Source organism: Oryza sativa, chromosome 2 (genome assembly GCF_034140825.1).
Source record: "Oryza sativa Japonica Group chromosome 2, ASM3414082v1".
Taxonomy (NCBI): domain Eukaryota; kingdom Viridiplantae; phylum Streptophyta; class Magnoliopsida; order Poales; family Poaceae; genus Oryza; species Oryza sativa.
In genome coordinates this window covers 103,827-128,959 of record NC_089036.1, presented here as the reverse complement: position 1 = coordinate 128,959, position 25,133 = coordinate 103,827, and the positions used below count along the sequence as shown (strand labels likewise).

At 42.0% G+C, this 25,133-nt stretch overlaps 4 protein-coding genes across 6 annotated transcripts; 2 read left to right on the top strand and 2 right to left on the bottom strand.

Moving 5' to 3' along the window:
- Positions 1-1,013: 1,013 nt before the first annotated feature.
- On the bottom strand, positions 1,014-3,412 carry LOC4327987 (amino acid permease 3). 3 transcript variants are annotated; one of them, XM_015768008.3, is made up of 5 exons: positions 3,258-3,412; positions 2,966-3,070; positions 2,461-2,857; positions 2,275-2,368; positions 1,014-2,181 (listed from the first exon to the last, which is right to left on the bottom strand). In XM_015768008.3, exons 2-5 carry the CDS (start codon positions 3,017-3,019, stop codon positions 1,170-1,172), a joined length of 1,557 nt encoding a protein of 518 aa, XP_015623494.1. In that variant the 5' UTR covers positions 3,020-3,070; positions 3,258-3,412; the 3' UTR covers positions 1,014-1,169. The 3 variants fall into 3 exon arrangements, with proteins under 3 accessions (XP_015623494.1, XP_066164031.1, XP_025878367.1); XM_066307934.1 differs by having other exon boundaries at positions 2,938-3,070; positions 3,258-3,396; XM_026022582.2 differs by lacking the exon at positions 2,966-3,070 and having other exon boundaries at positions 3,258-3,373.
- A 5,616-nt stretch (positions 3,413-9,028) lies between these two features.
- Positions 9,029-10,175, top strand: LOC4327986 (uncharacterized protein At3g28850). Its single transcript, XM_015769467.3, has one exon. It carries the CDS (start codon positions 9,049-9,051, stop codon positions 9,931-9,933), a length of 885 nt encoding a protein of 294 aa, XP_015624953.1. The 5' UTR covers positions 9,029-9,048; the 3' UTR covers positions 9,934-10,175.
- Positions 10,176-10,341: 166 nt separating this feature from the next.
- On the bottom strand, positions 10,342-11,950 carry LOC4327985 (uncharacterized). Its single transcript, XM_015771868.3, has 3 exons — positions 11,720-11,950; positions 10,931-11,447; positions 10,342-10,852 (listed from the first exon to the last, which is right to left on the bottom strand). Exons 1-3 carry the CDS (start codon positions 11,901-11,903, stop codon positions 10,486-10,488), a joined length of 1,068 nt encoding a protein of 355 aa, XP_015627354.1. The 5' UTR covers positions 11,904-11,950; the 3' UTR covers positions 10,342-10,485.
- Positions 11,951-14,822: 2,872 nt separating this feature from the next.
- LOC4327984 (kinesin-like protein KIN-6) lies at positions 14,823-24,694 on the top strand. The gene is made up of 24 exons (XM_015771863.3): positions 14,823-15,265; positions 15,359-15,561; positions 15,735-15,855; positions 16,108-16,202; positions 16,420-16,555; positions 16,689-16,754; positions 16,897-16,959; positions 17,467-17,517; positions 18,120-18,202; positions 19,201-19,300; positions 19,652-19,706; positions 19,942-20,063; positions 20,548-20,784; positions 21,398-21,473; positions 21,556-21,635; positions 21,781-21,846; positions 22,044-22,158; positions 22,384-22,530; positions 22,606-22,691; positions 23,267-23,336; positions 23,469-23,560; positions 23,778-23,869; positions 23,992-24,064; positions 24,287-24,694. Exons 1-24 carry the CDS (start codon positions 14,837-14,839, stop codon positions 24,386-24,388), a joined length of 2,760 nt encoding a protein of 919 aa, XP_015627349.1. The 5' UTR covers positions 14,823-14,836; the 3' UTR covers positions 24,389-24,694.
- Positions 24,695-25,133: the final 439 nt, after the last annotated feature.

Here is a 25,133-nt window from a genome sequence, read left to right as displayed (position 1 = left end):
GATCGATCGATCATCTCTGTTGAGAGATGTGACTTCATTATCTCATATCATGGCAGGCAGGAAGTTCATCGTCTTTTATTTTCTAATAACGGAGAATTCCACGCATTTAATTAATTGTAAAATTAAAGAACCTGATCTAGTCCTGGTGTATTACGTACAGCATACTTTTCTTGCATATCCATGGCATTTCGGAAGATATTTGACAACATATTGTTGACAATTAGAATTGGCAATAGGACAAATTTATTTATTTATGTCAAAATTTCTATCTCTAGCTACTATTACCTCCATATTTTAATGTATGACGCCGTTGACCTTTTTTTCATCCACCGATATATATATACATATATATATATATATATATATATATATATATATATATATATATATATATATATATATATATATATATATATATATATATATATATATATATATATATATATATATATATATATATATATATATATATATATATATATGTTTCGCGTCGTGCATTGCATCATCCCGCGTCCCGCCGCTCGATCGTGTAGCCGGAAGCGTACGTGCCTTCTCCGATCGAGTTTGGGCCACCGTACCTTTCATTATGTACTCCATGTCCCACGCACTCCCGTGGGCCATGGCCTGATCTCGAACGTACGGGATGTGTGCAAACTACTGGCATGAAGCCATAGACTAATATATGCCGCGCCCCACGAACCCATCGATCTTTCCGAGTCAAACACTTGATCGATCTGTTTTTGACTTTTCATGTTGTCCAATTCTACATTTTATCCTAGTTTCTACTTATTTAGTGGTTTAATGTGATGTAAATCGTATGTCCTTATTGTGAATCCCTTTGTAGGTTTGTTCTATAAATCTTCCCATAAGACGAGTGTTCACCTCAAATTCCGCAGTAAAACATGAGGTTTCAACTAGTAGTATGTTTTGTTGATGTGATGCATTGTCGTGTAAAAAAAGCAAGCGACTTTCAATAAGAAAATAAGAATACTTAGTAATTGAAAGCTAGTATATGTGGATGAACCGTGTCTAGCCCAACCTTATAATTGAAACCATCGTTGCATCTTGTGGGTTGAGGCCTTATTAATATTGCATCGTTATGGCCAGCCCAAGCTCATGATACATCGGATACCTATTTCCTTTCTAGTAGCACAATCATCGATCGTTAATTAGTAGGTGGAGCGGAATGGACGGTAGGACTTGAGGTCGAGCAGGACGCCGGCGATGGAGCCGACGGCGGCGGCGAGCGAGACGAGAAGGCAGGCGAGGCTGAGCGCCTGCAGGCCGACCCAGGTGGTTGTCCACCTCCGGATGCGGCGGTGGGCGATGTACATCTCGACGGGGAAGTAGACGGTGAGCGGCCAGAAGCCGAGCGCCCCCAGGATGCCCACCACGTCGTTGAAGAAGGGCAGCAGCATCGCCACCACCGTCGTCACCGCCACGAAGCACGTCCGCCACGCCAACCTGAACACGCTCACCTTTATCCACCCCAGGTCGTAGTCGCCGCCGGGGAGGCCGTTGGGCCACCGCCGCTCCGCCCTCCTCTCCACGAAGGCGAAGAGCGGCTGGCAGTACACCTGGTACGCCCCCACCAGGTGTACCACGATCGCCATGTTGGCCACGTCCAGCAGCCAGTAGGGCTTGTAGAAGCCGAAGCCGGTGAGGAGGTTCCCCGGCGCGTCGTCGCCGAACGCCGCGTACCCCATGCATCCGCACAGCAGGTAGAACACGCTCGTCACCACCACGCTGATCCCCGTCGCCTTCCGCATCGTCCTCGCCTCCGCCGGCGGCGACCGCAGCGTGTCCTGGATCTCGATGAGGATGATGGAGTAGGAGTAGGCGAAGGCGATGTCCCCCAGCGCCTGCAGGTTGCGCCACACCTTCTGCGCGGGGGTGACGACGTCGCCGGTCTTGGTGACGAAGCCCACGGCGACGCCCATGGCGCTGCCGGCGAACGTGCGGTTCTGGGCGACCTGGGCGGCGCCGAGGGCGAGGCCGACGGCGGAGTAGGTGAAGGACATGACGGCGGCGAGGATGGAGAGCCACCAGACTTGGTCGAAGTCGGGGATCTGGGAGAAGAACACCTGGACGATGCCGAACATGATCATGTACACGTTGCTGGAGGCGTGGCATGGATCCTGCTCTCCTCTCGCGTGGAAGCAGTTGGAACGCTGGATCGCCCTGCATATTTATACCATGCATTTCTTCCATTAATTATTATTACTCTCTCTCTCTCTCTCTCTTTCTCCCAAAATATAACAACTACGCACATACATCATGCTAATGGAGGCGGCGATGGTGTAACCGATGGCCACTCCCAAAAGGTTGAGGTACTGAATGCATCCGCAAACCTTCACCTTGGCACCGCCTGCACATCGATATATTGATGGATCAGATATCTCGATCTGTGTAGTGTATATACTAGTACTATGCAAGATCCAAGGAGCTAGATCGACCGACCGAGGTTGGCCTTGACGGCGTCCATGTAGGTGTAGTTCCTTCTGCCGGTGGCGGGGTCGCCGGTGCGGTAGCAGTCGGCGAGGAGGTTGGAGGTGAAGTAGATGACGGCAGCAAAGAGGAGCATGACGGTGGGGCCCACCACCCAGCCCAGCTGCGCGATCGCCCACGCCAGCGACAGCACACCTGACCCGATCACCGCCGTGATGATGTGCGACGCCGCCGTCCACACCGTCCCCCTCCGCTTCGCCCGACCGTCGTCGTCCACCTCTTCATCTTCTTCATCAATCTTCTTCGTCGTCATCGTCTCCACCTGATGATCCTGCTGCCTCTTGGTCGTCGTCATCTCCATCTCCACCTGCTGCGGCAGCTGCTGGTACCTCCTCACATCGCGTTCTACCTGCAGCATCCATCATATCATATATCGATCACCCCGCGCGCGCGCGCATGCAGCTAGCATCTATCAATATGCTCCATTACCAACACTGCAACATCTGTGCTTGCTTACCACCACGACGCCATCATGAATCCTTGGCGGGAGCGTTCGGCTTCTCGGCAACATCGTCTCCACTCGATCGATCGATCTATCTATTATTAATTTGCTATATATACCCTGCAACACAATCTCTTCTATATATTACTATTATGCATATACCAGCCAGAAAAAATAATTAACCAGCTTAATTCTTCTCCTATTTATTTTAATTACATATACTACATAAGATAAGAAAAACATATATAGCATATACAACGGGGATGAAACAAATTAGTAATATAAGACATACGTTTCAATAACTAACCTTGAGACGACCAACACACACGTACGCGCGTGTGGAAGAAGATCGATAGATAGATGGTACTCCCCCACTAGGATGATACTTATTTAAGAGGCTAGCTACTTGCTCCCTCCGTCCCAAATATAAACACAATATTATATATATAGTACCGTTTTTACTTTTTCTCACTATGTTCCTTAAATTCTTTGTAATGGACTCAACTAAATATCTCATATATGCCTTAGATATAATTATTCGCTATTACCTCATTTGGCTGGTTTATAAATATTTAACGTCTAACACAAGATTCTGTCAAAAATTTATAATTAATTCCAACTAACAAATTTGTATATTACTATTATACAAATTTAACACAAGTTTATCTTGTTTATTTTTAAATTAGACATTTGATAATTTATTGACGGTTAAGGATAATTTTTAACCAAATCTTACAGTAAAAACATAAAATATTTTGAGGATGTAATTATTGAACTTACCACTTACATATCTAACCATTCACCATGTATATGCATATACTCTATGCAGTAGTTATTTTTTTAAAAAAATCTTACAAATAATACAAACACACATATACATTTTTGCGGTCATATATACTCCCTCCGTTTCTAAATATTTGACACCATTTACTTTTTAGCACATGTTTGATCGTTCGTCTTATTCAAAAACTTTTGTGAAATATATAAAACTATATGTATACATATAAGTATATTTAACAATGAATGAAATGATAGGAGAAGAATTAATAATTACTTAAATCAAATGATAGGAGAAGAATTAATAATTACTTAAATCAAATGATATGAGAAGAATTAATAATTACTTAATTTTTTGAATAAGACGAACGGTCAAACATATTTTAAAATTTTGAAAGCATCAAATATTTAGAAACGGAGGGAGGATATATAGAACATTTGCAGTAGTAGGGAAGATTGTACATGTACAGTTAATTGTGATCCTAAAAAAGCATGATTTACTCCTCAACTACTACATTAACACCAGACATTTAACACTTGTGAATTTTTGAAACCGTATGAACTACTCTCATATCTTAACTCTTAATAAGTACATGGCGGTTTCGGTCTGAAGTGGCACATACATGAAAACAAAATGGACAACATGGTGTTAGACCCCACATGCGGCAATCCCTTCTTCCTCCCCCCACCCCCACCCCTGAAAATAATATCCCCCTGTTTCAAGTTGTAAGACATTTTGACTTTGGTCAAAGTCAAACTGTTTTAAGTTTGACTAAGTTTATAAACAAATTAATAATATTTATAATACTAAATTAGTTTCATCAAATCAGTAATTGAATATATTTTCATAATAAATTTGTCTTCGGTTGTAAATGTTACTATTCTACAAACTTGTTAAACTTAAAGCAGTTTGACTTTGACCAAAATCAAAAATATTTTATAACCTGAAATACCAAATACTACTCATATTTGCAACGTTGTGCCATGCATCGATCATGCATGTCCAGGCCTGGTCGTAGGCTAGTTATGCAGCTCATCTAGACTAATGATAATTACCTTGCAATTGGCTATTAATGGAACCTGTGAGAGCAGGTACAATAGCAGACTATTAGCCAGCTATAAACATATTTTAATAAGATAAAAGATGAGAGAGAAGAGCAGCAGGCTACAGATTTGTAGCCAGTTGCAGCACGAACTCCAAAACGCAGTGTGTGTATGACAGGTGGGACCATATATTTATAGTATAGTAATCAACTATTGTATAAATTAGCTATAGATGAATTGAAGTTAGTAGTGGGCTATACTATTAACCTTGCTCTGAAACACTGCACCTGTAGCCTTAGTAGCTAGAGGCCGGGGGATTAATTTGATCCATTTCACCCTACTATATAGACATTTCATAGTATCCACTTAGAGATTCTTTCTTTACTTGTAATCACTTTAGACGACATGCACGAAAGAGACCTGCATCTCATCAGCATCTATCTGTTGCATATATAGTTACAAATAATTAATGATCGTACATTATATTGTGTGGTAATAGTAGTGCACACATACATACCGGTAGGGAGAAAGGTAGTGAGACCGGCAAAATCCACCAATTTCAGACTTAGTGTAATGTCGTTGTCGCACCAAATTAATTAAAGAGAAAAGCAAAATAAACTTTAAGTTGGATATGATGGCTATATCGTCGTATCCAACATGTGCATTGACTGTAGTCCGGGGCAGATCCAGGGTCCGATGCATACCCACGCTGAATATCACCATATATAGAGAACAAGGAGAGAGGGAAGAGGAAGATGAGGTAGAGAAAGAAGAATAGGCCAGGGACCGGAGGAGGAGGAAGGCAATGAGCCTCCCTCTAGCCCAAAGTAAGATATCGCCCTGCATATCTGTTAAAAAATGATTGTTTTTACGGGAATATCAGTTAACTAACAAATAATCTAAAAAATGTGAAGTGTTCCATTGATATATCGATATTTTTATGGGAGTTGCATATATCTTCTTTTTTTCAATTACATGGCGGACGTGCGCACACACCACCATACACACAATACCACATTCACACACCCACGAATATACCCTCTAACACATGTTTAAAAGAGACAAAAATTAGCGGCACATCACTTATCTCACTAAATTTCCATTGAAAACCCACTTGCGTATAAGTAATATTCATGGGCATTAGAATATCGATTTTTTTTTTAAGTTGCATGTATGATTGGTTGGAGTGTGATATGTGTTACACGATGAAGCTATAGCAGTTCATTTGTGTTAATGCAAGTATAGTTATTACTCCACTTAGGTTGAACATGGATGGATGGATGATGTGAACAAGGAAAAGTAGTAGGAGTAGCTGCCTGCATGGTGCGCTTCTCGTCAGATAGGTAGCACACCTGAACCTGAACGGAGTCATAACCTCCTGGTGGGGGTTGGGTTTGGTGCGTACTGTGGATAGATCGCTTTCTTGGGCTGCAATCATGGATCAATTTACTACTCGATCATGGAAGGCCGGGTGAGCCAATCAGCGAATCAATCAATGGGATGATGCAAAAATTAAAGGTAAGGCAGGCATGCATCCATCCATCCATCGTTTCATCGTATCAATAATATCTGCTACTCCCTCTGAATGGCGCCGTTGATATTTTTACTACTCCTTTGAGTTTTTACTTATACTATTTAACCACTCGTCTTATTCAAAAAATTTTGGAATTATTATTTATTTTTTTTACTTACTTTATTATCTAAAGTACTTTAAACACAACTTTTCGTTTTTTATATTTGCACAAATTTTTTAATAAGACGAGTTGTCAAACAGTGAAAGCAACAACTCAAAATCTCTTATATTATGGGACGGAGGGAGTAACGTTTAACCATTCGTCTTATTCAATTTTTTTTGCAAATATGAAAATATTATGTCATGCTTAAAGAACATTTGATGATAAATTAAGTCACAATAATTACATAAAGTTTTTGAATAATACGAATGGTCAAACGTTGATCAAAAAGTCAACAACGTCATACATTAAAATACGGATGGAGTACTTTACTTCTTCTTATCTCTCTGTCTTAAATAAACCAATCTAATATTAGATGACATATTTTCTAATATACAACGTATTTAGATATGCTTATATCTAAATTTTTTATACTAGAAAATATTAATCATATCTAAGTATTAAATCGATTTATTTTGAGATGGGGAGTAGTAATCATCACTTTGCCTTAATGGGAAGGAAATTAATGGGCCGGATGGATGGATGGATCGTGAATAAATTGATAGGAAAAAGTCCAGTTTGACCCCTAGCAATTGAATAGCTGGATTTGGGACCCTCTTTATTGGACTCAAATAAGTTGCTTTTTTTTGGTTTTTTAAAAGTCATAAGACATTTTTACACTATTAAGTAAACAAAATAAGCTGATTTTTTTGTTGTTTTTTGAAAAGTCATAAGACACTTTTACACTGTTAAGTAAAAAAACTAGCTTGGACCAGTTCTTTTTTCCCCTTACGTGTAATGAGGCAAGAGACTACTAGTCCGTATTAGATTACGGCTCCGCGGGCAGAGGGAGGCCATCCCGATGGCCACCGCGCGTAGGCAGCTCTCGCATTCCGTTCAATTCCGGTCGGCGTAGCACATGGCGAGGGCGAAGGCCTCGTCGGGCGCCGTGCCGAGCGAAGCTTTGTAGAAGCCATCGTTGCTCTCAGCCTCCGAGTATTGTGCATTTGCATACATGGTGCCAATGTCAGAATCAATTCACAAGTTCAGATGGCCAACACAAAACCAAATCACATTCAGTTTTCATCTATAGGGACTGCAAAGTTAAAGCCACACGTTAACCACACATTGACCATTTTTCAGTGCGAGGAGCTGGTTGAGGTTGAGCGAGTACTGGCTGTCGGTGGTGTAGTTGCTGGCCACCGCCGTCGAGCAGTACAACGGCGGCTGCCGAGCTTGAACGTGGCGACGACGGCGTCTACCTGCCGCCGCAGCCCCTTCCTCTCCTGCAGCACGCCTGCCCACCGCCCGCCGGCGACGGCGCGGGCTGCTCCGCCGGTCGGTCGCTCCGGCCCGCGCCGTCGCCAGCTCTGCCCCCTGCTTGCCCGGTCCTCCGGCACGCCGGTGCGGCAGGCGCAGCTGCCGCCGCCGCTCCGCCCGTCGCCTTCCCGCTCCGCCGACCGGCCTGCTCCTGCGTGGTCGTCGCCGCTGCTGCATCGAAGATCGCTGGCCACCGCCGCCGAACCTCCTCTTCTCCCGGCTCGCCCCGTCGACTTCCTCCCCAACCGCCGGCTAGCCTGCCTACCAGATGAGGAGAAAACTGATAGAAGAGGAAGGGATAGATGACGTGGCATCCTAACATGTGGGGCTCACGTGGGTCCCACGCAGACTCGGCCACCATGTCGGACAAAACTGGGGTTAAAACTACGAGGGACCTAAAGCGAACGATTTTGTTACTCGAGGGATGCCCGGTATCTGGTTTTGCAATTGGGGGACGATTTTGTATCTTGATGACAAGTTGAGGGATCTTGGATGTACTTTTTCCGAAGGAAAAAGGGCCGGCTCGGCTACAGGCTGAGGAAATAAATGGGCTGAAAATGGCCCAGAGAGAAAGTATGGTTTTCATTTAGATTTTCATTTAAATAAAAACTGAAATGATGTCTGTATGGTTAAAATTAGTAATGGAGCTCAGAAAATTCCGAAAAATAAAATCAGATAATGTAATTAATCATGGAGAATTTAATAAAAATTAGTTCCAATATTTGGAAAATTTTATTACCCATATTTACCTTGATTTTCATGATACTTTATTTTCTTCAACATCGTATACATGTATAATTGCGATTTCATATGTAATGGGAATGAAATAAAAATAGGAATATAAATATATCTTCTTTATATGAAGGATGGTGAAATTTGTATTTTAATTAATTACATAATGTAAATCTTTCTCAACTTTTTCTTAATGTTCTCGTGTTTTATTTCCGTTGTAACGCACGGTTTTTTTTTTTGTCTAGTAAGCTAAAAGATCGGTTAAAAGCCTAAAATAAAGAGGATCTAAATGATTACTTCTGGTAACTGGTGGTACCATCTTAAAGCATGGTAAGTTAGGCCCATACATGGTGATGCAGGAGTAGGCCAAGCCCAACGACCAGAGAGGCAGGCCCAATAGAGTAATGTAGGAGTAGTACAGTACAGTGCCATCCAATGGCATGGCGGTTTCAAGTTTTGAAATTTGAATGCATTCCTTTCTTCTTCACTCTCCTTTCTCCTTAATCATCCTCGAATCGAATCCTTCCTTCCTACCATACCAATACCAATACCATGGGTTGCGCTGCCTCCGCGTTCGTGGACGACGACGACGACGATGACCGCCGCCGGCGCATCATCGGCGTCTCCGCCTCCCACATCGTCTCCCTCACCTCCTCCACCTACGGCATCCTCGACAACATTCTAGTATCATCAGCTCAATCCCAATCCCAATCCCAATCCCCTACTAGGATTCCTCCTCCGCCCACGCCGCCTCCCCGACCCACCACCACCACCAACCCACCATGTGCAGCCCCGCCGGAGAAGCATCTGAAGAAGCAGGGCGAGGCGGAGGTCATCAACTCGTGGGAGCTCATGGCCGGTCTCCTCGACCCCGCCACCCCACAGAAACCACGGAGGCCCACGCACCACTCTCCTCCTCCTGCTCCTCCTGCTGGGGTTCTGCTCTACACCACCACGCTTCGCGGCGTGCGCGCCACCTTCGAGGCCTGCAACGCCGTCCGCGCCGCGCTCCACTCGCACGGCGTCGCCTTCCGGGAGCGCGACATCTCCATGGACCGCGGCTTCCGGGAGGAGTTGCGCCACCGCATCTCCCTCGACCACCACGACCGCGCGCCCCTGGTGCCACGGCTGTTCGTCCGGGGCAACCACGTCGGCGGCGCCGCGGAGGTGGCGCGCCTGGAGGAGGAGGGCAAGCTTGCGGCGCTGCTGGAGGGCCTGCCGAGGGCGCGCCCAGGTGGTGGCTGCTGCGACGGATGCGGCGGCATGCGATTCCTGCCCTGCTTCGACTGCAACGGCAGCCGCAAGCTCTGCTTCTCCCTCCCCACGCCGGTGCCGGCGGCGGCGGCTGCAAGGAGCAACAAGACGCGGGCGGTGGTGGTGGTGCGCTGCGGCGAGTGTAACGAGAACGGCCTCGTGCTTTGCCCAATCTGCTCCTAATTCTTTCTTTTATTTTCGTTTTTTTTCTTCTTTTACTTACTACTCCACCTACCTCTAATTAATGAATGAATTTGGATGTCTAGTTTTTGAATCCAACCCTTGATGGAATGAATAATCCAAGGATCTACTCAAGTAATTGGAATTGGAATGTACTACTCTACTACTAGTGGTAATTCCTCTACTTCTAGTGGAGGAGTAGTCTGTAGTAGTAGCTCCCTGTTTAAATTAGTTTGAACAGCAAACGTTTCCTCTGCTCTGCTCTGCTTTTGTCGTATTGACTTGGTTTGACCGCGCGAGTGGAGTATAATAAATTGGCTGGTCAAGGGATGATGCTTCCAGTACATACGGTATGCATGTTCTGCTACTATTAGTTAATTAAGTAATAATAAAATTGAATCGATTGTACTATAGTACTCCAGTAGTAGTAGTGTAGTATTAAAATCCATCCACCAATTAAGTATTGAGTCGAGACACTAGTAATACATTAGCGTAGCGAGTAATAAAATGAAAAACGAGTGCATTAGCGATCGAGTAAGCAAGCAGGAGTAGTAATTAGTTGCAGGGGGTGAGGTGGCAGGGCAGGTTGGAGTCGGAGTTGGCGCGGCGGAAGCGCGCACCCTCGAGGAGAAGCTTGTGGAGCGTGGGGGTGAGGAGGGCGGCGTTGATGTGGTCGATGACGCTGGCGGTGGTGGGGTACAGGAAGCCGGAGCCACTGGGGTTGTAGTAGGCATTGAGGAGCGCCGCCGTGGCCTCCCGCAGCAGCGTCCGGTACATGTCTCCCCTCCCGTCCAGCGCCTCCCGCAGCGTCATGTCGGGGCCGTACCTCTGCGCCGCGGCGGGGCCGAACGCCATGGCCACCGTCGTGTTGGGCGTCACCACCTTCCAGTTGCACCCGTGCAATCCAACGTCCGCCCACTTGCTGACGATCCATTTCATTTCATTAATCATCTATATGTTGTTCAAATTATTAAGGAAGGACTAGTAGATAGATACGTACTCGAAGGTGCAGGCGGAGCCCTGCGGCTGCGGTGGCGGTGGCGGCGGCGGCGGCGGCATGGTGTCAACGGGTAGCGAGGGTGGGGTCGGGCGCCAGATGGGCGGCAGGCGGCGAGGCCTGCGGCGCCAGAGGGGCGGGAGAGGGGGAGCCGGCGAGGACACGGGGGGCGGCGCGATGATTGGAGTCGGAATCGGAGAGGGGGCGAGCGCGAGGGCGGGAGGAGATGGAGATGTTAATGGAGATGGGCAGAAGTCCATGGGACGGAGCGGCTGGGAGAGGAGTGGGGGGACGGTGTAGAGGGCGAGGCCGAGCATGCGGAAGGCGAGGGTGAGGTCGCGAGGGGCGGTGGGGATGGCGGCGCCGCAGTGGCCGGTGGCCTGGACGACGCGCGCTGTGCAGCGGTTCATCTCGGGCGTGCCCTCCATGCGGACGGAGAATCCCCCGAACCAGTTGGTGTTGCACTCCCGCACCGTCACCGGGCTCTCCCCTCCGCCGCACTCGATCGCCACCCGCGCACCTGCACCCACCACAAATGCATTCCTTCCATTTTACAGCATATCCAAATTAACCACAAATTTCTGAAGGAAAGAATAATAAAGGAAGTAAAGTACTAATTGATCAGGTTAGGTAGGCAAGGAGAATAGCATGCACTGCACACAGTAGAGTAGATGACGGACAGGTAGCTTGCTCAAGCCTCAAGCACGCCGCCGCCCCCATGATCATCGATCATCATGGATTATTGCAATCAAATTGTAGTATCTTTATATGCAAATGCAAAAGCAATCCAACCGTAGAGCGGGTAGTCGAAGAGGCCTCTGGCGCCGTCCTTGCACTGGTCGCAGAACACCATCCCGGCCACCACCGTGCTGCTGCTCCTGCTCCTCGTCGTCGTCGGCGGCGCCGCAGACCCTGCCGCCGCCTTCAGCACCACCAGCAGCGCCACCGCCTGCACATACCACCGATGCCTCGCCATCGTCCACGCTAGATATGATCTATCCGCGCGCGCTACCTGATGATGATGGAATACAACACACGCATCATCCTATATATGCTATGCGTCTGTGTGCGCGCCAGCTTTGTGTGAAGCCTGCCGCCCCCCCTTCCTTTTTATTTACTTACACTCCATTATTTAACACCAAAATGGCCTTTGCATGTCCTCCTTTTAACTATATACTACTACTAGTATTAACCTCTACTAGCTTTTTTTTCTTCTTCTCTACTCGATCTTCAGCCATAATACCAGTGCTATATATACATACAAATTATAAACTGCGGATATCACTTCCATTCATACAAAGGCCAGGTCACACAAACACACACACACATAAGTGATGTCCGCAGTTTACGGGAGCGTATCCTATGCACACAGACCCTCGTGTGTACCCACCGTGTACACCAACTAAAAATTATCATAAAAAATTCTTAAAAAAATCACACATGTACTTCCAATAGTATTACATTTACGTGCAAAGTTGCATTTTAAAATTCATTATACATAGAGTAAAAAGAAGATAAAATTCTGACATAATTACAATCTTAAAACTATCAGATTTTTTTTTACGGCTAAAATATAATAAATTAGTGGTTAAGATTTTATCCCTAAGTGTAATACTATTGAATGTACATGTACGCAAAATAGACCAAGACACTCTGCTTCCTCACGAGTCCAAAGATCCTCGCTTCCGCATGATTTCCAAATTGATTGGTACAACTTCATGTTTATGGCAAGATCGAATCCTATGAATTGGGTTGACGTTTTTGGCAAACGCGTAAAATAATTGCACGTAAATATATTAAAAGAAATTAAGTATGAAGTGGGACTGGGAGTATATGAACAAGGAGCAAACTTATGCCTCCAATGATGTTATTTAAGCTAGTTTGTATCAACAAGGATCTTGGCCACAGTTTAAGTCTTGGGTGTATTTTGGTGTGAGGACGTGATGGGGCAGTTCGATGCGCACTATATACTTTGGGCAGGCTGGAAGTGGAGAACTTCAATTGAAGTGGATGACTCAAGGACAACAATACAAGGTCACTGTATCTCGCTTTGCTGGCCTTGATCCAGATGATCTCAACCGTACCAACATTCACACTGAGAAGCCCATATCCATTAACGGCACCATGTTCATGTATGCATTAGGCTCACCAATATATAACAATTTGTTAACAGTGAAATTTGGTAAGTCCGGAGTAGTCATCGGCTTAGAGTCAGCATCGGCTTTGAAGTCCTGAGATTAGTCGATGAGAGTTGTCAAGTCGTCAGTTGTCGGATTCTTGCTATATTCAGTTAAGGAAATTGATCTACTAAAGGAAGCTTATCCAGAAGAGACGGCATGGCAAGTTATCTATTAATTAGGAATAGTTTGTTAGTTTCCTTTAGGAAAGTGTGTTTAGTGTCCTATAAGGACTTTATCTTTTCCTTTTATCTTTAGAAAAGTTTCTTTCTTGTCCGACAAGGACTTGTATCAACACATGGGTATAAATATGTACACCCAGGGCCTATGTAATCTATACACACGTTCAATACAATTTCGGCGCATCGCCACCCTTTTGCTTTACTTTTATTTTTACGTTCCGGTGGAACTTGGCACCCGACGTGGGGCTGCATCGTCTTCGATCTCCGGCGAAGGGATAAGTCCAATGTTCCACCGGTCCAGGCAATTGTATCGTCTACGTCGGCGTCGTTCAAGGCTGCATCATTACATTCGACCTCTTGGATTACTCTGGTTTGGATAATATATTTGCCTGGCTATTTATCATATGTCTATGTTAATCTAGTCTTAGCATCTCAATTTAGCTCTATCGGCTGCTTCTCGCTTTAGGGTTTATGCCGGTATCGGCTAAATCGTCATGCTAGATTAGATTAACTTATACATCTACCACCCTGAAAACTCAGTCAACGGCTTGATTGTCTAGATATTATGTTTCTTTTTCATACTTAGTGCTGTATCAGTTAAGTTTGATCTACTAAGTCGTGCTTAGAACCATAATCTCTAGCCTGCTTCTTGAATGCCAATAAGGGTTTCATCGGGGTTTCAGCCGGTGAGTTATCTGGACGTTGCATCGGCTCATAAGGATTGCATATATATATATATATATATATATATATATATATATAAGTTGGATTTAGCAGATGACAACAAAGGTTTCACTGTTTAATCTAATCTTTGTGGATTTCATGACATCGTACCTCCAGCCGATGTGTGCTTTAACTTTCGGATCGATGCTTATTTATCATATCATTATTTACCGATTAATTTATACTGGATTATATTGTTATTTTATTACACCATCATCAGCCGATTGCCTTTATATCATCATCTACATTGGACATATAGCCGATTGCTTAAACCCTATCGCTATCGGCTGGTATTGGCATCGGCTATTATCGGCTATCGGCTAGAACTACTCCATCGGCTTGTCAGCCGATCGGCTGTTTTGATCTACTATTTGCATATCTTGTCAGTTGCAGGATCAAACTAACTGGCACGCCCTCATATCACCAACCTTTGGACCTGCACAGGAGCTAAGCAGATCTCCCAGTCCTCGTGTTTTACGTCAACACAATTTTAATAGTGTTTAGTGTCTATTTGGTTTGAAACCGAATTTTAGCATGTCTAAGAAAATGGGCATTCCAATAGTGAACTTAGGCTATTTTGGCTTCAATCCAAACACAACTTTGCCTTACTAAAATTAGTCATACCAAAACTTACAAAAATTTGGCATTAAAAAAAATTTGGTAATGCCTATATAGAACACCAACCAAACCAACCCTAATTCTCAAATCCTCCAATCAAACCGAGATAAAAAATGTTCAAATATTTTAAACTTTCATTTCTTCCCTCAGACTCCCCCGAAACAAAAGAAAAGTGTAGTTTGAGCGGAGGGAGTTGGCTTCAAAATGGAATGGTGAGGCTGAGCACCAAACCCCCAAACCCCAAAGTCGAGATGAATTTGAAGGAGCCCCCCATCACCGGCGCCGGCGCTGGCGCGGCGGCTTCTCCGCCTGCTCCGAGCACCCTCCGGCGGAACCCTCCACGCAGCGCGAGGCCTCCCCCCACCCCTCTCCCCAATTCCAAACCCTCCCAGATCTCTCGCTTGCTCGAGGAGGCGGCGGAGCGGCTCAAGGTGTTCCTCCGCATCCGCCCCCTCCCGCTCCCGGAGCGCAAGGGCAAGGCCAAGTCCCCAACTAATCCCAAGCAAGTGTGCCTCGTCGCCAACTCCCCCAACTCCGTCGCGCTCACCGTCCCGCATTCCAAGCTCCTCGACCCCAAGCGCGGCCGCACCGAGGTCTTCGACGGCTTCTCCTCCGTCTTCTCACCCGATTCCTCACAGGTGAGGTTTTCGTTGCGTTCTGACTGCATCCATCCATCGTGTTAAGTTTGTAGATGATCTTCTACTATATATCTAGTACTCCAATATATGCAGCATGATGTATTTAGTCAAGTGATGAATCCGCTGGTGGATGACTTGTTGTTGGGAGGAAAGAGTGGCCTTCTGGTTGCAATGGGTCCCACTGGCTCTGGAAAGACCCATACTGTCTTTGGCTCCCCAAGGAATCCTGGACTTGTACCACTCACGCTACGCCGCATCTTCTCTCCAACAACACATGAACCCTTCAGCAAACTACGGTATTACACTCTTTTTAAGCCAAAACCTACATTGTCATTCAACATAATTCCAATAACAAATGCTTTCATCATTTTAATATTTCTCTTAACCATGTTCATATCTAAATTCTAACACTACCATGGAGGACGGAAGCCTTTTAAATTCCATATCATATCTCTTCTCATAACTACAGATCATTTTGCTTCTCAATGTTCGAGATACTTTCTGAGGGAAAAGGAGAGCGGATTCTTGACCTACTGTCTGATGCGACCGACCTTGTTCTCCAGCAGTCAACAATTAAAGGTCTTAAAGAGGTATGTTGGAAACATTAACCTAGGATGTGCACCTCATCTTTTCGGTCATTTCAAATGGTCTGGCTGTGACTTCCTGTTAATTATTCCGATTGGATGAAAACTTCCTAATCCAACTCATGTCAGGAGTTTACTCTGCTTTCTGTGATTCCGGAGCACAAACCATAGTCAGGGGGAAGGCCCATTCCATTTGAACTACATTAGTGCTGATACCAATGTGCTTGGTACCATGCAATAAGTTCATTTGTTCTGCAGGTATCCGTTGAAAATTTTGCGGATGCTGAGGCCTTACTTTTTTCTGGGATGCTGAAGCGTACCACAGCTGCAACAAATGCTAACAGCAAGTCAAGGCATGTTTTCCTTATAAATTTCTTCATATGATCTTCACTAACCAAAAAACTTTATCCTGGATATATCTATTTTACTTTCAAGGTTTTCTTTTCCTAATGATGGTAGAGATGCTGTGTTTTCTTTCCTTTTTCTTTCTACCATATAGTTCTTTGCTTTCTATTTTGAGCATTTGTTCTAATTTTTGATCTACTAATTTACGCTTATGTTGTCTTGCAGTCGATCGCAGTGCATTATCACTATACGTGCTGTTCATAAAAGCTCTGATGCAGAAAGTGAGAATTCGCTTAATAATGCTGTCCTGACCATAGCAGACCTTGCGGGGGCAGAGCGGGAAAGGAGAACTGGAAATCAAGTTTGTTTCTTGATCAATGGTCCCTCCCCCTATAATATAGATTAGTAGATAGAACATATGAAGCATGCACAACACCTTTTCTTTTATGGGATGCCATCTTTTGTGTACATTTCTCTTACTCTTTCATTTACAGGGTACACGATTGCTAGAGAGTAATTTCATCAACAATACATCCATGGTTTTTGGTCTCTGTTTGAGGGTATGGCCAAATGGATTTTCTTTAGTAGCTCCTTTTTCCATCTGGAGGTGGTTGCAGAAATACTAAGTTATGTTTTGCATACTCAGATCAGTAAGTCATGCTTGCTAATGCATGCTTTTTTAAATATCTTTTGGAACTGCAGTCTTTGTTAGAGCATCAGAAAAACAAGAAGAAACCCTTGGAGAAGCACTTCAAGAACTCAATGGTATGTCTGCTGACACAACATATTCTTTTGAGACAAGCAAAACATGGATTTGAATCTTGCCTCTTTCTATCCTTTTTTGCCCTTTGGTGTGTAATCACCATTTCTTTCCCTAATTATGGTCATCAAATGATGTTTTACATAGATCCTCTATTTGTAGTGAGGAATCTGAAGAACAGATCTAAAGGTCAACAAGGCAATTTACAATTGATAAATCTTGCTTAGCACTTTTTTCGGTGGTCTCACATCAATTGATTTTCTATATTTTGTTATATAACTAATGACATTGGTTCCATGTATAGTGAGCTAGTTTGTTGATGAAATGCAAAAACTAATTTTCACATTCTATTCCTGATGACTTATTTTTCTGCTCTCAAAACTTTTTTATGCAATAAGTTTAAAGTTCAAACAACATTTTATGATTCACCAGTTGTAGCAATTGAAGATTAATTTGAAACGGAATTTTATTTTTATTTCTTCTAAATCTTTTGTAATTTTGATTTTTGATAGTTGACAAGGTACTTGAGAGACTACCTGGAAGGAAGGAAGAAAATGACTCTGGTATGTTATTTGCACCTAAAATAATTGTCCATTCTTATTGAAATCTCCTGAAATGATGCGCTTCACCTTCACTTATAGGCTACATTTTTTAAAAAATGTTTTGATGTGCTTTATACTTTATCCGTCACAAATTAAGCAATGCATTGGACCTGACACAGTTCCCAAAGCTCTTTGATCCCAAATTTTGTAGCGATATATTTATCAAATCAAGGAAATGTTGGTTTACTGACATCTAAAAAATTCGAGTTTACCCTCCTTTTTTTTGTGGTGGTGGTGGTTGGGGGTATGGTTAGTGAAAGTACAAAAGTTTGATCCTAGAACACCACTTATTTTTGTGTAGAGGAAGTACTATCTTTGAAGGAACAAGTTCATCACTCAAAAGATAACATAATAAGATAGATCCAAATTGAAGCGAGCACTTATTTGTGATTATTCGTAGTGCCTCCTAATGTAAGGATGGTTGGCTGCATCCATAACAGTGCCTATGCTCATTTATGTGCTGCAATGACATTTGCAGCCTGCTATGTTATTTATTTATCACTTTTGCTGTGTGGTCTATGTGTTGAGTTTTTTTTTTAATCGTGATTTTTCTTATTTTTCAGATTTTGAATGTGAAACCAGGAGATGATGATTATTTGGATACATCTTTTTTGCTAAGACAAGCATCTCCGTACATGAAAATAAAGTACTCCCCTTACAATCATTGACAGAATTGTCTTATGAGAGTAAAAAATATTTTGTAAGCTGCATCTTATTTAACCAGATAGGATTCTAGTGCAGTTGATTCTTTTTAAAAAACCGCTCTAAGCCTATTTCTCTATTTGTTATGTTGGTCATAACAGCAATTACTCATTATTTTGAGGAATTAGACACATGAAGGGAGATAAACTTGAATACATACATAATCTTGACTTTAGGGAAGTAGGAAACAATTTTACATTTGCTCTACATATGACCTATGGTATGAATGCTGGAAAATGCAAAAGGAATTGCAAGTGAAATACTGAAATTATATGGTGCATGTAAAAATTGCCTAATAAATTACACAAAGCTTCTTGGTGGTGTTTCCTCTGTTTGTTTTCCAATACTGTTAGGGTGAGCATTTCTAGTTGAAAGGGTCATATTTTAAGATATCAGCTATTGGGAACTTTAGATCATGGGACAACTTTAGATCATGGGACGTAACCCTAGAATGGAGGAAATGCATTGAGGGAAGCGATATATGACTAATTTAATCCACATCTTTTCAATAATGTGTTTGTACTAAAACAAAATCTCAGTAGCAAGTACTTCATTTATACATGTTCTTTTGAAGGTATTCATTATTTATTTTCTATTTGATATCCAACATCAGAAAATATTGCCAGGTTTCAATTTCCTAAGGAATTTTTCCTATGGAGCCCTTTGATTCGTAGGAAAGGATAGGACATTTTCCATAGGATTGCATTCCTATGGTTCAATTTCATAGGAAAATAAGCAAGAGGTCCAACCTCTTGGAAACTTTCCTTTGCTTTGTTAGTTTCCTGTGATGCTATCAAAGGGCTCCATCTTCATCTTTCCTGTGTTTTCCATTCCTGTAGGATTGGAGAAACATGCAACTTCAATTCTTGCGTTTTTCCTATTCCTGTGTTATTCCTATCCTGTGTTTCAAAGGGGCCCTGGTTTTATTTTGCTATCTTTCAGGTATACCAACCTTGAGGACTCTTCTGGATTGGTTTCCCAAAAGAGAAGCAGTGCTTCCCTGATTTGCCAAGAGAACACGAAAAAGAGGAAGATTCATAAGGTTGAAGTTTTTGCAGTATGGATGTAATTTTTACTAAGCTTTCCACTTGTTCATTTTGGCCCATCTAACTTATTAATTCTCCATAGTGCTTCAAACAAGCTGATCAATTTAAAACCTTGAAGTCCTGATTTATCATTGACCCAATTTTTAGTGTTTAATTACAATCCTGTACCATAAGTACTAAAGGACCACATAGTCTTGAGTCTTGACTGCCCTCACATCACTCAAACTTCATCATGTTCTGATCCATATTTCCCTCAAACAAGTTCTTATATAATTATGTCTGCTATAGTTATTTCATATCTTAGTCAGAACTCAGAAGGCACTATAATCTATGCTATATTTATGCAGGTCGCAGGAAAGGATGACATTGATAAGGATGATGGTGTTACAATTTCTGAAAAAGGTTCTATTCACCTATATTAATATTTCATTTGTTTCAATATCACATGTTTTTTTTTGGCACAGTTCATTTTCGGTCTCAGTAGTCAGTACTATTATTGACTCTTACTTGTCTGTAGTCATAGTTCTGACCCTTTGCTTTGCATAACTCGTAATAAATATTTCTCTTATCTTCAGTGTAATAAAGTAAGAGAATAACAACATTCACCTCATACTGTTTATTTCATATATTTGCGCAGATGAGTCACAGTACAAGCTTCTTAATTCAGAATTGCGAAGAGTTTCGAGAAATGAAGAAATAATGACAAACTTTGCCAGGGCTTTATGGACTGTTTTAAAGCAGTATAAACAAAAACTTTTGGTAATTTCCTGCCTTTATATTGCTTATCTCTGTTTAATTGACCAGAATGTGGAATATTGATGTCTGTCTTCAATGTGGTAAGTTCTAAGGATGGGTAGTGAAGTCAAGTAAGGAACATAACATGCTTGAAGTGGGATTTATTGTTGTATATCTAGTGCTCTTGAAATTTCACTGTTTTTAGTTGTTAATGAAACTAGATATAAACCTTGTGTGTCGCCATGTGAAATTAGCGTGACAAAATGGTTAACATGAGGTCCGAGGTGGATTTGAATTATAGCTAGACGGCTTGGCTTTGTGGTACAATCTACACCCTACTACCCTAGATCAATTATCAAAATGCTAGAAAATTATGATGATGTGCTTTTGTGAGAAAAGTAGAAATGCCATAATTTCACTTAGTAGGTTTATATTGTATGGGATATATAGATCAATAAATTCACCATAGATTTTTTTGTCCTTTTTTAATTCACATGTTTGCCTGTAGGAGTCTGAGAATGCTGTTGAGAGCACAAGAGAATTGCTTAGATCTAAAGACATCAAAATTATGGAGCTGGAGAAGAAGTTGAAGGTTCTAAGTTGTTCATGCAAGAAATTTCCAGCTGTTGAAGATACCTTTGTTGAGCAAAACAATGATGTGTCTTCTGGTCAAGTGGCTCAAAGTTTTGTTTCTCTATCAAGTCAAACTGATCTTGTATCTATTGACTCTGCTCTAAACAAATCTGTAAGTTAAAGAAACTTCAAACAGGAAAACCTCACATTTGGTTTTTTACTTAGATTTTCATTGAGTGCCTTTTAACTAAAGTAATGTTTGAATAAGTATGTCTTGGATCTAAAGCTCTACAAGCAAACAGAGTGCTTAACACTCCTTGTATCTTTTATTCCATCAAACTCTGTAGATATGCTGTTAGGCTTTAGAAGGGCTGTCACAATGTTTACGTCAGATTAAACTTACTGTAATGAGTTGATACCTGGCGCAGTTGAGCATGCTTAAAACTTCAATGTCATAAAATCTCATGCTCTGGTTGCATCGAACAGCAGCCTGTTCCTAACCCTTCACTTCCTTTGATAGTTACGATCTTCTGCCCTTTGGATTGTTTTTTACATAGTGCACCATTTTTTTTCTTATGTACTACTTGCCTAATGGGAAGCAAAATATCTCCCCTTTTATGCCTGCACGCCAATAGTCTATATTCAATAAGATGCAGTTTCTTAATTTTTAGGGCATGTTATATGCAAAGTTCAAATGCAGATATAAATGAGGTTGGAGCTTTCTTGATAATATTCTTTTGCATGTTATACAGCATAGCACTAAGCGAACTTCTTTTTTCCTACAGTTAGCAGTAGAAGAGGTCTCAGAAGAATCTACAGGTCATGGCCCTGAAAGGTCTTCAGATTATGATGACAAGACAGGTTACATTTCCATGGTGTACATGTTCAGGACAATATCATCAGATGGTTCTCATAGGCCTGAGAATCCATTTTTCTATAACAGGGACAGGGGGATCTGATGTTTGTGATACTTCTATTATTAAGCTGATAGCGGAAGAAGAATTGTGCTCCGGAGATTGTAAGGTATGATACTTACTGGTTTGGACCTTTGGATCCTCATGGAGAAATGCTCATGTAGTTCTTTTTCAAAAAGATGTCATGATGTTGATACTCGAGGAACATTGCTGCATCTTTTACTGACATATGGACCATCATCCTGTTCTTTTAGCCAGAGAAAGCAAGTAGTTCCGATGCTTTTATTCCTGAGCATGATGTGGAAAAAGAAAACATTGGGGTAATATGTACTCTATCTCTCTCCCTCTTTCTCACACATGCGTAGAAGAATCTTGTTTTACCTTGGATTTTCAAGTACCACTCAGTCTCTTATTAAGGTTTTTTAGAGATGTTTACTGGAACACTTGAAAAAAGAGAGTATAATCTATCTTGACTGTACAAGTGGATAAACCATATCTTACTTTTCTCTTTTTTTAGATAGTGGTACAGGTGCTTGATAAGAAGTTGGATAGGTCTGAAAGTTGCTCTGATGGTGGTGGTGTCACACATTCATCCAGTAGTTTGGATCATCCATCTGATCAAAGCTTTACAGGTTCTTAAAGTTTCTATGTTTTTCTTCCCGCTGAATAATTTAACATGGTAACACTCACACAATAGAATAAAATTAGGAAACATATTTCTTCTGATGTGGAAATTAGAGTTCCATTTAAAGATCGTGGTACCATTTTTGCAAGGGAAGTCCTTTCTGTGTGACTTCTAAAAATAAAAATATTGTGTAGACAATAAGGTCAACTGACACAAAAGGTCACTTGTGCAGATACATGCCTACAGAATGAAAGCGCAAACCTGTCTCCACAATTTATTGGTGCTAGCAAGAAATCTCCCATAGAGCAAAGTGAAGAAGAAAGGGAAGAGATACACAATATAACAACGGAGGGGATTCAACAGAATGTTCACACAAGAGGTTAACAAGTTCCATGTTGCAATATTTTGCTCATGATGCACCATTTTATCACAATTTTGTTGGATCTTTTGACAGGGGTGAAACATCATAGTACTCCAAGTTGTTCCCAAGAAGTGAACTCTGGCTCATTACATGTTAGCTCCAGTCAGTTGCAAGGGATGGTATGGAACAATTTAATATTTTAATTCTTTTTGTATCTTTGTACGTATCTTTGTATTGTTCTTAGCACAATCAAGCAGTTTGTTGCATCAAACAGTTATCCATTTGTACATTTGAGTTTTCCACCTTTGATTTGTTCGTTGTGTTTTTCTATTATGGGAGTTTGGGGAGGGTAGTGAACTGGTGATGGCTGCCATTGGGGGTTTAGAAGGGGATGTTTCTTGCTAGGCTGGGAAGAGAGCTCTTGGGAAGAAAGAAGAGATTGATTCTTTAGAGCTATGGAAGTATGGGGATGTGGAGCGTAATGCATATTCTATTTTCACTGTGGTACTGAGCTCCTTCAAAGTTCCAAAAATAACACAATAATATCCTAGTCAAGTTGTAGAACACTGTCCATAATCCCTTTGTGCACTGAAAATATTTCCTTACATAATCAAGGTTAGCTGCTATTCTTATTCTTTTAATCTATTTCTCAGGATGAAATATGATTGCATGCAAGTGGCGCTTCTTCTTTCTATGCTAAATCGTTGTTGCCTTGTTGGAAAGTCTAAGACATATGTTTGTGCCTTTTCTTTAGGGTGCTCTTCAGCAGGATCCTCAGTCAGAAAGATGCAAGCCAACAGTAGAAATAACCATTGTGGAATATGGTATGTAATGTGTAATATCTCATAAAACAAAAGCATTGGTCGTGCTTAATTTGGTGTGGGCATGTTGTATATGATTGTCTATATCCTTCTGAAATGTTGTATTACATTATCAATGGAACACAATTTTTGTAGGCTGTGCTCAACCTCCACATGTAGTGGATGATCATGGAGGCATGTATCCATGTACGCTAAATGGAAAATCTTCCCCAAGGAAAGCTCCAATAGTAAGATCATTACTGTCTAGTCTGGGGCGGATGGCACTTCTTTGCTTGTTGCATTATGATGAAAAATATAATGCTAAGTCTATAAACACTTGGAGATATTCTACTGGAATATTGTTAGTTAAGAAGTAAAAAGAAAAATGACATGCTCTGTTAGGCTAGTTTCTTTTTATTGTCGCCCTTTCTAATAGTCATATTTTGTTATGGTTATCGTTCGAAGTCTCCAACCAAGGACAATCAGGCTGAAAAACTGACAGATAAAATAGAGGATCTCTCTGCTTCTAAGCCTTGCAATAGAAAGAACACTAGAAGGTGAGTACTTCAGAAATGTTTTTTCTTGCATAATTACTGCTTAAGAGTCTTGCTTTTTGTGTCCCGCAAAAAAAAGCATGCTTGTCATGGAATTGAAGTTTACCTTTCATTTCCTCGACCAGGAGATTGCAGCCTGTGTCAGCTATGATGCTCAAAGAATTCACAGGTCCTGATATATTTGTGGATACCAGAAAGGTACGTCTCTTTGAAACCTCAGCAACAATTGGAACCACATCCAAGTGTTTCACAATAATGGGGCGGCTAAATCTAAGCTCTGGTTGATCGCTGATGCAGATGGCTTGTTAAGCGCTGATTCATGACATTATTTATAGCTAGCGGCAAAACCACTGTCTGTTTGATGCACAATTGGTTTGATTTGGATTAGCTGCTGACAAAGTGTAGGCGTGGTTGGTGCAGGAAGAAAAAGTGAAATCGTCAAGAGATGCAATGGGGAGATCCGACAAGCTTATTCGACTGTTGACAGACCACCCACCCCGTGCCCGTGGACGAGCCCAGTAGTAGCTTCTTTCTTCTCTTTTGGTCGTGGAGGTGTCCTGAGCTGCCTCTCTACTTTCTTTCTTTCTTGTTTACAAGGTCGATCGGAAGATGTTATTTCGTAGGATGTTCACTCATTTTGCGGTACCAATCACGTACTACTACTTCCACGGTTGTCTTTTGCAGTACCTGCTTGTTCATCTTTTATCGACCTTTTGACGTGTGGGTACATGCGCCTGTGCTCATGCGAATATACATTTCTATGTAAATATGCACTCGTTGCGTATGCGCAATGCAGTTCAAATGTAAATAGGGAGGCAATTCTCGTCATTGTACATCTGTTTAATCCTTACTTCGCTTTATAAACTGGTATACCTTGCTTATAGTGCTCCTAACCTTAATAACCCAGGGAAGATAAGTTAGACAGTGGAATCCCTTGGTTGGTTTTATACTTCAGAATGGTAATAATAATATAGGTCAACAAAGATTTTAAGGGGATGGGTAACCGTTTTCATGTTATGAAAACATTCGTAAATAATAACCAAAGACTCGAGCTGGTAGGGGTTGCAAGTTAACCTTGCAAGTTATCCCAAGTATACATGTTGTCATAATACTGTACAGATGGTAAGATTTTACAAATTGTTGCTGTGGAATATTGAGGCTAAGTTATATTTTCAAGACATTTGTAATGGAATAACAAGTATTTGATATCAAAGTTTTAAACGTCTTACTAAATATTGTCCTCAATTTTCAATAAAAAAAATATTGC